Below are 12,326 nucleotides of genomic sequence, written 5' to 3'. Positions count from 1 at the left end.
GAACGCAGAGGCCCAGAGGGGAGGGGGAAGGCGGCAGGTGGGAGGAGGCCGGGGGAAGCCAGGGAACGCGTCCATCTGCAGGCCCGGGTCACACCCCACCACCTTGCCTCCCGCCTGCTTCCTTTGAGCCCTGGGGTGAAAAAAAAACAAAACCGCTTCAGGCGGAGAGAAACCTCTGGCATCCAGATGGGGGCTCAGGTGCTCAGAATCCGTATGTGTGAGTAACCCGTCGTGTATAGAGGAAAACAGCTCGGATCTGAAAGGTTCCTTGTCTCTCACCAAAATGACTATTGGGTGTTTCTGTCTCCTGTGCCGGGAGCCAGATAAGCTGGGCGAAGCGGGGAGGAAAACACAGATGCCCAGTCTCTGGGGTGGAGGGTAGATTAAGGAGGAGCTTAAGGGCAAGGGAGGGAGGGTCTCAGGATGTGACTGTCATGAGCTTAAGGGACCAGAACCTTCCACCACCTCAGGGGTACCTGGAGGCAGGGCGTGAACAGACCAAACCTCTCCAGCTGCCCCGTGCGCCAGGGACCGGGACCCAGACACCCCTCATACAGCCGAAAGGTGGGACAGTCCATGCTGCACCCACGACCACTGTCCCAGGGGGCACCTCCCCATTCCTGGAGGGACACGGAGGCCAGGTGCGGAGCCCCGCCTCCCCTACCAGGCCAAACCTGGCAGAAACACTGCCGCCAGCCAGAGCCAACCCCGAGGGGAGGAAAGCAAAACGTGGGCCTTGGACTCTGGGGTCAGGAAGGCCGGGGCGAGCCCAGGCCCAGCCTCTCGCAGCTGCGTGGCCCCGGCAGGTGGCTTAGCGACTCTGGGCCTCAGCCGCCAACGGGGCCGCGCTGGCCCCTCACCGCGGGGCTGGGGTCGTCCAGGCGCTCAGCACGGTGCCTGCAGTCCCCTCCCCTGACGGCATCCTACGTTTGTGAGACAAATGCGACCATCAAGCGAATGTGGATGGAAGCTGGAAATGTGTGGACGGCACATTTAGGAGAGAGGCCGGGCAGAGGCAGGGCTGGGGTGGGGGGTGAGACACGTGGAGCAGAGAAACATCCGGAACCCGAAGCCGCCCACCTGCCAGGTGACTCCGGTCCTGGCGACAGCCCCCCAGCACCCCACCCTGCCGCCCTCCACATCTCGGGAGACACCCCTCCTGCCGCAGCCGTGAAGCCCCCAGCAAAGCGGATGAACTTGGCAGGTGGCAGTGGGGCAGCATCTCAGAAAGTCCTCTGACAGCACAAGACAGACAAGTGCCCCCCACTCCGCACAGACGACAACCGGGCCTCGGGGGGAGGGGCCTCAGGGGGGACTTGGGAGTGGGCCCCATCCATGGAAAGGCCCGGAGGCTACCGAGCCCACGGAGGGATGGGAGGCCAGGCGGCCGGCAGCCGGGGCCCCCTGCCTGCCTGGACCAGCTCTCACCGGACACCACGTGCGCACGCTGCCTTTGAAACCAAAACATAACAAACCGACAGGAGCATTTACGGCCTGAAGTTTAAGTTGGCTCAGGGGAATGAGGAGTAGGTGTGTTAAAAATAAGTGTTTTAGGGCTTCCCTGGTGGCGCAGTGGTTGAGAGTCCGCCTGCCAATGCAGGGGACACGGGTTCGTACCCCGCTCCGGGAAGACCCCACATGCCGTGGAGCGGCTGGGCCCGTGAGCCGTGGCCGCTGAGCCTGCGCGTCCGGAGCCTGTGCTCCGCAGCGGGAGAGGCCACAGCAGTGAGAGGCCCGCGTACGGCAACAAAATAAATAAATAAATAAAAATAAGTGTTTAAATCCTTATATAAACTCTGCAGAGATGACAAACAATCCCCACAAAACTGAAATGTCGTGCGTTTCTAGCAACACTTAAGCTTCCAAAGGCAGGGAGCCTCGCTTGGGGGCCACCCCTGCTCCCCCATCCCGGCCGGCCGGCACCCACGGCACGGCCCTGCCCCCGCTGCAGCCGTACGTTGTTATTCCTGTTTACCATTTGGGTCCAGAAAGGGCAAGGGGTTCATCCCACACACGTGCGGTGCTGGCTCCTGATCCGGCACTGAAGCAGGTCTGCAGGGCCTGCCAGATCTGCGCCCCTGCCCCGACCTCTCTCCCGGGTCAAGCTCAGGGGCAGGTGCTAGGGGAGGGGCATCTACAGGGAGAAGCAGAGCCCCAGGCTTCAAAGGGCCGGGCTGCCCAGGGTGAGGGTGTGGAGGGGTGGGCAACACCCTCCAAGCACACATCACCTCCAGATGCTGGGCTGAGAGCTTTGGGTCCCCTCTGTCTGCTCTGTCTTCAGCCAACCCCCAGGAGGTGGCTGTCAGAAACCCCCTTTCACAGCAGAGGAAACAGGGGCTGGGGCAGGGGTGGGGCACAGCACACAGCCGAGAAGTGGCGACGAGGATTTGAACCCAGGTCCGAGAGGGTACGGCGCCGCACCCGTCTCCACCCCAGGGACGAGTCGGAGGCCGCCCCACTGCCTAGCAGCACACGAGGCCAGGCGCAAGGTGGGAGACGGATCCAGGGTGGGGCAGTGCTGCCCCCAGACAGCTCGGCCAGAATGAGCGGCCCAGGACCCCCGGGTGGTGGAGGCGCCAACGCCACGCAGCCATCGGGAACAGGACGGAGGATGTGGACGGGGCGGGAGGAGACAAGGATGCCACGCCCTGCGGCCCAGACTTGAAGCGGGAGCCACAGCTGCTCACAACCGGACGGCGCAGAGCTGGCCTGGCCCCGTGGCTGGGCCTCGGGCACACAAGGAACCCTCAGAGACCGCGGCCTCGGGCAGCCGCCCCCCACTGCGGGGCTGAACTTCACTTACAGGCCACGCGCCCCATTCCAGCTCACAGCTGAGACAGCACCCAAGGGGAGCAGGTGCAGGAAGCAGGCTGCAGAGGGGCCCCTCCTGCCCCTCCTCAGGAGCCTGCCTGGGCTTCCTGAGCCCAGCCACCAGCCTTCTGCCCGCTGTCTTTCTCTCCATCTTAATTCTTCACGAATCCCTTATTCTGTCTCCCCTCCAGAAGGTCAGACACAGGTCAGGGGTCTCTGCCTCTTCTGCCCGAGGCCCGTAGGCAGATGGGACTTTGAGTAAATGATGGAGTGACTCTCCCCCAGCTGCCTGGGAGCAGGTGAGGGGAAGGCCGAGCCAACCAGCCCAGCCACATCTGGACTCAGGCACTGCGCGGCCCCCCAGCCTGCTCACCCACGGAGGACCGTGCCAAGGCTGCTTTGCTGGCGAAGGGAGGAAGGAAGCGAAGCGCACTCCAGGCTCCAAGAGACCTGGGCGGATTGGCGAGAGGCCTCGGCCCCTACGCAGCTGTGCGCCCCCAGGCCAGCCTGTCACCTCTCCGTTGACGGGGGGCACGGCCGCCCAACCCAGTGCCTCACAGGGTCTCCCCAGGCCCAGGGGAGGCGCCCTGGCTGGGCTGCCAGGGAACAAAGTTTGTCAGGACAGGGCATGGCCAGGCAGCAGCGATCTGCCTGGGGGGCAGAGTGGGAACCCCCACACCCCAGCTTCTGCCCCCACAGAGCCCCATCCCTGCAGCAACCACCCATCTCCAACCTTTAGTTACCTAAAGGCGTCCAGTTTTCACCACCAGCTCAAGTGCCACCTCCTCCACGAAGCCCTCCGAGGTCTCTGCCCCCAGGGATCCAAACACCCGCACCTGCTGAGGACCAGCACAGCCCCGCACGGGACAGCAAGTCCTGCCCCATCCAGCCCAGGAGCTCCTCGGAAGGAAGCGGCAGAGAGAGCGTGTGAGACCCCTCCCGGCAGGAGTCCCCGGTCACCCCCAGAGGAAGGGGCAGCGCTGCGGTCCACCAACCCTGGGCCCCTCCACTCCTGGGCCAAGGATCCTCCATCCTTCCCCTCCCCACTCCCCCTACCTGGGGCCGAGTGGGAGGGGCTCAGGGGCTAGGGAAGGAGGGAGAGGCAAGCCCCCCGGGCCCCCTGGCATCCCACGAGGCTCTGCAGGAGCTGGGCCGCCAGAGGCAAGGTGAGGCCAGGTGGACGGGGGAAGGCAGCTGGCCCAAGAGGCAGGCGGCGAGCCGGGGCCAGGGTCCGGCCAGCAGGAGCAAGCCGGCCAGCCGGGCGTGGGGTGGAGCTGCAGTGTTCTGAGACTTAGCGGGCCTGCTGGGAGGCCCACGCAGGTGGCCACCGTCACCCCCTTTCCAGGCAGGGAGAGCGAGGCTCAGCCAGGCCAGTGACACGTCAGCACCAGGATTCTCACGGCAGCCGAGTGGCCGAGTGTGGCCCCCTCCACCACCATTTCAGGCAGCTCATCGGGCTGAGAGCACAGCCTCAGCCACACGCGCTCCGGGGACGAGAGGAGGTCATCCCCACGGGGCTCAGCACGTTTTCTGGCACCAGGGAAGTGGTGAGGAAGCTTTGTTCCATGGATCACTTCCTGTCTGAGGAGCCCATGCCAAGGGCTCTGGATACAAACGGAGACACGATTGCCAAGCGCGGTGGGAACAGGGAGGGGGGAGCCCCGGGAACCAGGACACCTTCGCAGGCCCCGGGAAGGGCCCTGAGCAGACAAGCGGCAGCGAACCGGCCCACTGCCTGGTTTTATCCAGGCTACAGGCTAAGAAAGGTGTTTACATTTTTAAATGGCTGGGGAGAAAAAGAACAGTATTTCGTGACACGTGGAAAACATATGCAATTCACGTGTCATTTTTCACGAATACATGTTGGTGCACAGCCCCTCGCTCGTTCACAGATCATCAGCGCTGCCTCGGCACAGTGAGGGCCGACGTGCGTACCCGCGACAGGACCGTCTGGCCCACGGGGCCTGAAATATCTACTGCCTGGCCCTCGACAGAAAACGTCTGCCCACCGCTGCTCTGGGAGGGGGTGGTGGCTGCCGGCTGGGTGCCGGGGGAGAAGCAGTTGGATTCAGGGGCAGTCGGGAGGGAGGTCCGCCTGGCAGGGTCTCAGCGGTAGGGCTGCAGGGCGTCTTCCCAGCAGCACTGCCCTGTCCTGGGAAGATGCAGCCACAGACGTGGCCTGGACACGGGGACAGGAGGCAGGGGCTGGAGGGCACCGCCCTGCCAGGGAGGCGACATCCTCGGTCACGTGGACCTCATGGCAGCAACGGGCTGAGATGAGGCACCAGGGCGGGGGGAGGTCACCTTGTGCCTCCTCACCCTTGTCAGGCCCTGGGCCCACGTGTAGCAGGGCCCCCACTCCCGGCACGGAGATGCCCCATCTCCAGGGCCCAGACCACAGACAGGTGAGAGCCGCCCCTCGCGACGGACTCCCCACCCAACACAGCATTCTTCGCCGTTCCACCCCGGCAGCCCACGCCAAAGCCAGGTTTCTGTCATCAGCACACGTGGTACAAACAAACCACGTTCCACCAACGCCAGCTTGCGCCCACCCATGGCCTGGGCAGGCGATGCCCGACGGCCTTCCCTGCCAACTCCAGACCCAAGCCTCGGACCCTGCCCCACACAGCCCTGCAGGTGACCCTCCAGCCAGCAGGTCAGCGCTAAAGACGAGACCCCTGGTCCACCGGCCTCTGCTCTCCCCTCCCCCATCCCCACCCCCTGCGGCACAAACTGGGTGCCACAAACCCTGCCGCCCGGAAATGCTAATATTCGGGAAATCAGCGTCTCTCAACCTTCTTGTCAGTATCACCCCCCCAAGGAGCCTTTCCCGGCATTGTCTCAATCGCCCTCCCCGCATGAAATTTTAATACCACAGATGTACTGTATATCTGTGCTGTACTGTTCTTTTCTCTGGGTACATCTGTGCTTGATGCGCGAAAAGCATATGATTTCTTTACCCCCACAGATCTGATTTCTGCCCCCTTGGTCATGGATTACATAAAACGTATTATTAGAATTAACGTTACACAGTTCTCGTCACTTTTTTAATGTGACCACCAGGAATTTTAAGAGACAGATGCAGCTCACACATCTTCTACTTGACAGCACTGATACAGAAGTACAAATGTGAACACATGCAGCACATAGACGGGGACACACACACACACACACACACACACACGCCTGTGTTAACTCAGCGGTGCACACTGCCCAGGTCTCAGGCCTGAGACACCCCAGCACAGGTGCGCCTACACCCAGATCCTGGTTTCTACATATGCCTCTGCACTGCGGACCCGGAGCTCCTTCCACAAACGGCTGATTCCGGAGCTGGACAAAATAAAATACAAGATGAGCTCAGATAGCTTGTGCCAGGAAGGAGACAGAGCTCACAAAACGATGGCCACGTGTCAAAAAGACACACGGAAGCAGCTTGAAGCAGTTGCCACTGGTCAAACCTGAGACCATCTGAGCGTCAAAATAAAGAGTGACGGTAACAGATGAGAATCCGTGGAAGAGGACAGGAAACCACAATCCACAGTGGCAGACAGAGAGAGAAAGGAAAGGAAAAGAGGAAGAGAAGAGGGAGAGAGGGAGGGAGGGAGGACTGATCCTGTCACTGTCTCAAAGCACCTTCTCAAGAACATTCGTGACCTACAAGGGGGATCGGAGGGCCTTCGCGGCGCAGCCGTCCGGCAAACAGCGCCGGCGTCGAGTGGTTACAGCCAACACCCCCAGCCAGGGTACACTTGGAAACCCGTGCCACCTACTAGACAGGATATGCCAGGAGAAGGCAACAGCGTGCTCGGGTGCAAAGCCTGAATCCAACGCGAGGAAACGGCAGATGAACCCAGAGGGACATTCTGCAACAAAAGGGGCCTGTCACCTTCAAAGGCATCCAGGTCGGGAAAATCAAGGTGAGGCGGAGGGGTCGTCCCAGCCCCCAGGTGGACCATTTGCTGAAACGGGCATTTGTGGAGACACGCATTGAAGCTCGAGTGGATTCCAAGGCGGCACCATCCCCGCTGTTTCCCGGGTTCAGGTGGTGGCTCTGTGGCTGCAGAGGGGACCTTCTTCTGTAGGAAACGTGAGGGTGCAGGGCACCAACTTACTCTCGAGTGTCAAGATATGTTCACACTTAAAACGAAACCTGGGGCTTCCCTGGCGGCGCAGTGGTTAAGAATCCACCTGCCAGTGCAGGGGACACGGGTTCCATCCCTGGACCGGGAAGATCCCACATGCCGCGGAGCAACTAAGCCCGTGTGCCACAACTACTGAGCCCGCGTGCCTGGAGCCTGTGCTCCGTAACAAGAGAAGCCACCGCAATGAGCAGCCCTCGACAACTAGAGAAAGCCCGCGCACAGCCACGAAAGACTCAAAGCAGCAAATAAATAAATAAAATCTAAAAAAAAACCAAAAACAAAACCTGACTTGAAAAGAAAAGGCATCCTAGTTTCCGCTGGAATCGGCCTCCGTGTCCCTGCTCCCCGGCAGCCCAGGTATCACACCCCTTGGCCTCGGGAACCGCGTCCCCCTGCCTTTACTTGGGACCTCTCAGGACACTTAAAGGCCACTTCCTCATCCACAGGCACCTCAACAACCTGCTGTGTGTCCTGCTCACCTGAAAGCATCTCGGAGCAGGGACTGGGCCCTTGCCTGGAAGCACAGGGGCTCGCAATTATTCCTCAAAGGAAGGACCGGAATGACACAGCAGCAAAGGGAGGCCCGGCTCGGCAGGACCCGGAGACCCCTTGGGAGGGCTCACACCAGTCCGGAGGGGGAGGGATTCACCGTCCTGGGTTCAGGACAGTGAGCTACGAGCGTGGCTCCGAGGGATGCTTGTTTACTAAAGCAAAGTGTGGAAAACGCAGGGTTAGAGGTACATACCCGGTACACGGTGGGGCGGGGCGCGGGTCAAGGGCCAGGCTCGCAACGCTTCAGGATGGGAGAAGAGTGAAATCAGAGGAGGCTTCCTAGAGGAGGCAGCCACTAGACTAGCTCCTACAGGAAGAACCAGGACAAAAGGAGGGGTAGTCTTCCAGCATGGGCCCGGCACACGATGGACCCTGATGGAAAAGGCTTAGGGGAGGGGGGCGCAGGCTGGAACGTTGGCACAAGGCTGGGACGGGAAGGACTTGAAGCTGGAGGTGTGGGCATGGGGGAGCTCTCTCTGCCGTGTCCCTGCAGACGAGCTTCCCAGCCTTGTTCTACGGAGAGGAGGCCTGCCGGGGGGGGGGCAAAAGGCTGGGCGGCTGGTGCCCTAAAGATTCAGACTGCAGACCAAACGCAAGGGCCGTCTGCTGGCATCAGCAACCTCAGGACCTCGTAACTGAAGCTGTTCCAGACACACGCGGTCTCATTAGGGTCAGCAGATTTGGCCGTACCGAATTACTTTAATTAAACCCAACGTGGCTGCCAGGCATTTTGGATAAAAAAAATAGAGCACACCCGACCAGATCCAGAAGGGCAGGACAAGGGGCAGCTTGGATCTGCCTGTGAACCCTTCCTAGTACCTGGCTCTATACACAGCAGATGCTCAGTAAGTCTTAGCGTGTGGCTATTATGCGCCTTTGGGGCCAATAACCCAGCTGAGATCCACGCAGCAAACGGGAGGGGCACTCGAAGCGCAATACTTGGAAAACAGGATGTCACCTGTCACAGGAGAAGCCAGAGCGGCATTCTGGAACGAGGGGACGTCAGGCAAGGCCTCTGAGCTGGACGGGTCCACGTGAGGGCACAGAGTGACAGCAGGAAGATGGAAGGGCCCTGCCCACTTGCCAGCAAAGTGTCCAGACCCCCCAGGAAACAGGCACGCACTCCCCACCCCATCCATCCCATGGAAACAGACACACACCGTGAACACCCTGAGAAGCGGGCCAGGAGCATCCATCAGAAACTCAGCGAGACAGCAGAGGGAAGGCTTCTGAAATAAACAGTCCTGGAAGGGAGACCTGAGTCCAGGTTTTAGCTTTACCACTTACTACCTGTGTGATGTGGGGTAAGTCACTTGACCTCTCTGAGCTGTAGCTGTCTCATTCATGAAACAGGGGTGACATATGCCTCCCAGAATCAGGACTAGCTCAGGGCAGGGTGGGTAAGAAAAGGCAGCTGTGATTTTTCTTGCGATGCCACCACCACGGACCTGGAGGACCACATCGTCTCCCCTCCTCTTTGGAGGGAAGCTCCCCAGACAGCAAAGAACAGCCACCCAGACAGACCGTCACGTTCCTCTCCCAAACCCTGCACGGCCATACATGGTCAAGAGAATTGTTTCTTTAATCGTGAATACACAGATGGGGCCATGTGCCTTAACCCAGCCATCCCTGTGCCGGCAAGAGACACACAAAGATGGGTGTGACCAGCCCCACCCTCCGTAAGAGGACAGGCAGGGGAGACCAGCCCTCAGACACAAGGGGCGGCACCTGCCCAGATAAGATCTCTAACGTCCATCCAGCGCAGCACTAAGGATGTTCTCTACCCTCCCCTCACCGAGTCCTCACAACCTGGCTATGAGGCAGCCACTACTACTGTCCTCATTACGTAGATCGGGAAACTGAGGCCCCCAAAGCGGCCACTACAGGGAGGTGACAGTGCCAGGTTTCAATAAGAGCACATGGCCATGAAGACACAGACACTCGCCCATCAGGGTCTCCCTACCGCCCAGCCCCCCGACACCCCTTCACCGGGGCTGGAGCAGGGGGGCTCAAGGAAACTGTGCCGGGTCAGCGTTGCTGGCCCAAGGATGGCTCCAGGGACTCCAGGAAGCGCAGGGGCTGAGCCAGGCCACCTACCACAGCCAGCGCGCCCTCTCCCCCTTCCTGGCCAAACACAGCTGGGAGGGGCAGCTCCGGGACCCAGCCAACGCCCCCAGCCACCCCCGGCCGTGCCCTGGGCCCCAGGCTCTCTACCAGTCAGCCAGGAGCCAGCAAGCCTGGGCAGCCCCTGCAGTTCACAGCCAAAGGCAGACACTCCCGCTCAAGACCCAGCTCTGCCCTCAGCAGCTCCAACACCCTCAGTTCCCCCAGCTGCAAAATGGGGTAAGTATGTCCCAGGCCCCAGGGGGCTGAGGGCAGAGGAGAGGACTGGATCTGAGGGCACCCGGTCCCGGGAACTTGGGCTACTTGGCACTGAGAGGGCCCAGAATAGTTCTGGCTTCAGTGGGGCCTGGGGACCAGACGGCAGGCCAGGGCTCCCTCCCTGGGCCGTCCGCTTCCCGTGGAGTGGGAGGGTGGCCCCCTGCCCCCGTCCCCTCAAGACTCTTCTTGGTCACCGGCCACCCCCATCCTCCCTGAAGGGGGGGAATGCCCCCATCTCCTTGGAAATGCGGTCACAGCCAAAGGGCAGAGGCCACGCGGTCCAGCCTGGAAAAGCAGTGACTCACTCCATCCCCCTCCCCCCAGCCCGTTTCAGCTGTCACACTGGCTTGTGAAGGCCAGAGGATCACAGAAGAAGGGGCTGTGGGGTGAGCAGGAAGGTTGCTCCCGGGCAGTGCTGGCCAGACCTGGGGTGGCCCCTGGCCCCGCTGGGCACCCAGGGCCCCTTCAGAGGTGCTGGGGTGGGGGTCGTGGAACCCGGGGGGGAGGGCAGGACAGCAGCCTCCACTCTGCTTAAGTCTTCGCCAAGTTCCCTCTAAGGGGCCACGAAAGGCAGCGCCCGCCGGCCAAGCAGACATTTTCCTGCCCGCCCAGCAGCCGCAGGCGCCTCGGCCGCGACAAAGGCCACACTGGAGGGTACAGGGAAGCATGAGGGGCTCCTGTTCCCACCAAGTCGCGCGACCCTGGGGGACTGGCGCTGCTTGCCCCCCTCAAAGGGTTCGGGAGGAGGCTGAGGCCGGCGAGGGGGCGGTGCCCCCAGCCCAGGGCTCCCGGCTCCCCGCCCCACCGGGCCCCTCCCGCCGCGCCCCGAGCCCCTGTCTTCCAGGGCGTCCAGCCACCAGGCGCGAAGCCAGGGACCCTACACCTGACGAGGCCACCGGCTCGGCGGGATCCTGTGGTCGGCGGCGGGGCGGGGAGGGGGGGGTGCACTCGCTGCTTCCCGGGGCCCAGGCCCGGGAGAAGGGGCGGCAGTGGTGAGCGCCCCGCCGGGGTTCGAGCGCCCCTCACCCCGGGAGGCGCAGGCCCAGCAGCGGGTGGTCCCAGGCAGGGCCCGGAGGCGGCGGAGGCGCAGCCCAGGCTTGGGGCACTTTGCCAACTTCGTGCCTCCCGGGGTCGCCCCTCGGAGGAGCCGGTTCCGAGGCCCGGGGCGCGCCGCCGCTCCGCTCACCGTCCCGCCGCCTGCCGACGTCCCCGAGCACGCCGCTCTGACCGGGGTCCCGGGACCGCAAACCAGGGCCCCTCCCGGCGCGCCCGGACCCTCACCTGGGACATCTGCGGCCGGAAGTTGACGTCCTTGAGGTCGATGGAGCCGGGGGAGAGGTTGTGCAGCAGCTGGCACAGGAGGACGCCGTCGCGCAGCGCCTGGGCCAGGTCGAAGACCACGGCCGAGGGCCACACGACCCGGTGGTTGGGCGGCAGGACCTTGCAGTCGATGAGCCAGCGGCCGCACTGCCGCCACTGCTCCATGGCGCCCGCGGCGCCCACCCGCCCGCCGCTCGCTGGGCCGGCCGGCTCAGGGCAGCGCTCCGGCCGAAGTGCAGCGGCCGCGGGGCATCCCGCCCGCCCGCGCGGGGCTCGGCGGCCGGGGCGGGGCTTCGCGCGGGCGGCCCCGGGTCTCCGCTGCGCCGCCGCGCGTCCCTCCTCTTCCTCCTCCGGCTCCTAGCGCGCCGCAGCTCCCGCCCACGTGCGGCCGTGGGGCAGCCGCCGGGCAGCGCGTCGGACCCCCCGCTTCACACACACAAGTCCCCCCGGGCCCCGGGCCGGCCTCCGCGCAGCCCGCCGCCGCAGCGCTCCGCGATCCGCCCCGCCGGGCGCCGCATTCTGCGCTCGGGGCGCTCCGCGGCCGCCGAAGCTTCTGCCCCGCCCGAGACAAAGGCCCGGCGGGTCGCCTGCTCCGCGCGTCCGGGGCCTGGGCCGCCCTCGCCGCCGCCGCCGCCGCCGCCGCCGCTTTGTTCGCCCCGCCTTCGCGCTCAGCGCTCCACGCCCGGGGCTCCGACTCCGCGGCTCAGCCGCTCCAGGGCGCGGGGGGCGGGGGGGCGCGGCCACTGGCGGGGTGGGGGCGGGGCCGGCGCGCTCGCCTGGCACCGCCCCCGCCCCCCCCCACTTCCTGCCCGGCTGCCGCTCACAAAAGTTGCAGAGGGCGGGGGTTGCGGCGCGGCCGGAGCTCGGGGTCCGCCGACTTCTACGAGGGGCACCAAGATTTTGAGGAAGCTCTGCGCCCGGGGCGCGCGACCTCGCCTGTGGAGTGATGGCCGGTCGTTGTTTCTGCGTCTCTCCTGCGTTTCAGGAGGAGCTCAGGAGGTGGCCCCTGTCGCTCTGGGGGGCCTCTGCACGGTCCTTCGGGAAGGACAGACCCTGGCGGGGGCACCGACTGCGCGGAGTCGTCCCGCGCCCTCTCGGTCCACCAATTGGTCCCCACGG

The 12,326-nt window shown here is 63.7% G+C and overlaps 1 protein-coding gene across 3 annotated transcripts in view; it reads right to left on the bottom strand.

The window, feature by feature from the left end:
- Nucleotides 1–11,372, bottom strand: part of VAV2 (vav guanine nucleotide exchange factor 2) — a 176,324-nt gene extending 164,952 nt beyond the window's left edge. For all 3 annotated transcript variants that reach the window (XM_065879820.1, XM_065879821.1, XM_065879822.1), the window contains exon 1: nucleotides 11,169–11,372. In XM_065879820.1, coding sequence (XP_065735892.1) covers nucleotides 11,169–11,372 — 204 coding nt within the window. The remainder of the gene's footprint in view (nucleotides 1–11,168) is intronic.
- Between the last annotated feature and the right edge of the window lie 954 nt (nucleotides 11,373–12,326).

Source organism: Phocoena phocoena, chromosome 6 (genome assembly GCF_963924675.1).
Source record: "Phocoena phocoena chromosome 6, mPhoPho1.1, whole genome shotgun sequence".
In the NCBI taxonomy this organism is placed as follows: domain Eukaryota; kingdom Metazoa; phylum Chordata; class Mammalia; order Artiodactyla; family Phocoenidae; genus Phocoena; species Phocoena phocoena.
The sequence above is the reverse complement of the archived record's forward strand: the minus strand, read 5'-3'. Positions and strand labels throughout refer to the sequence as shown.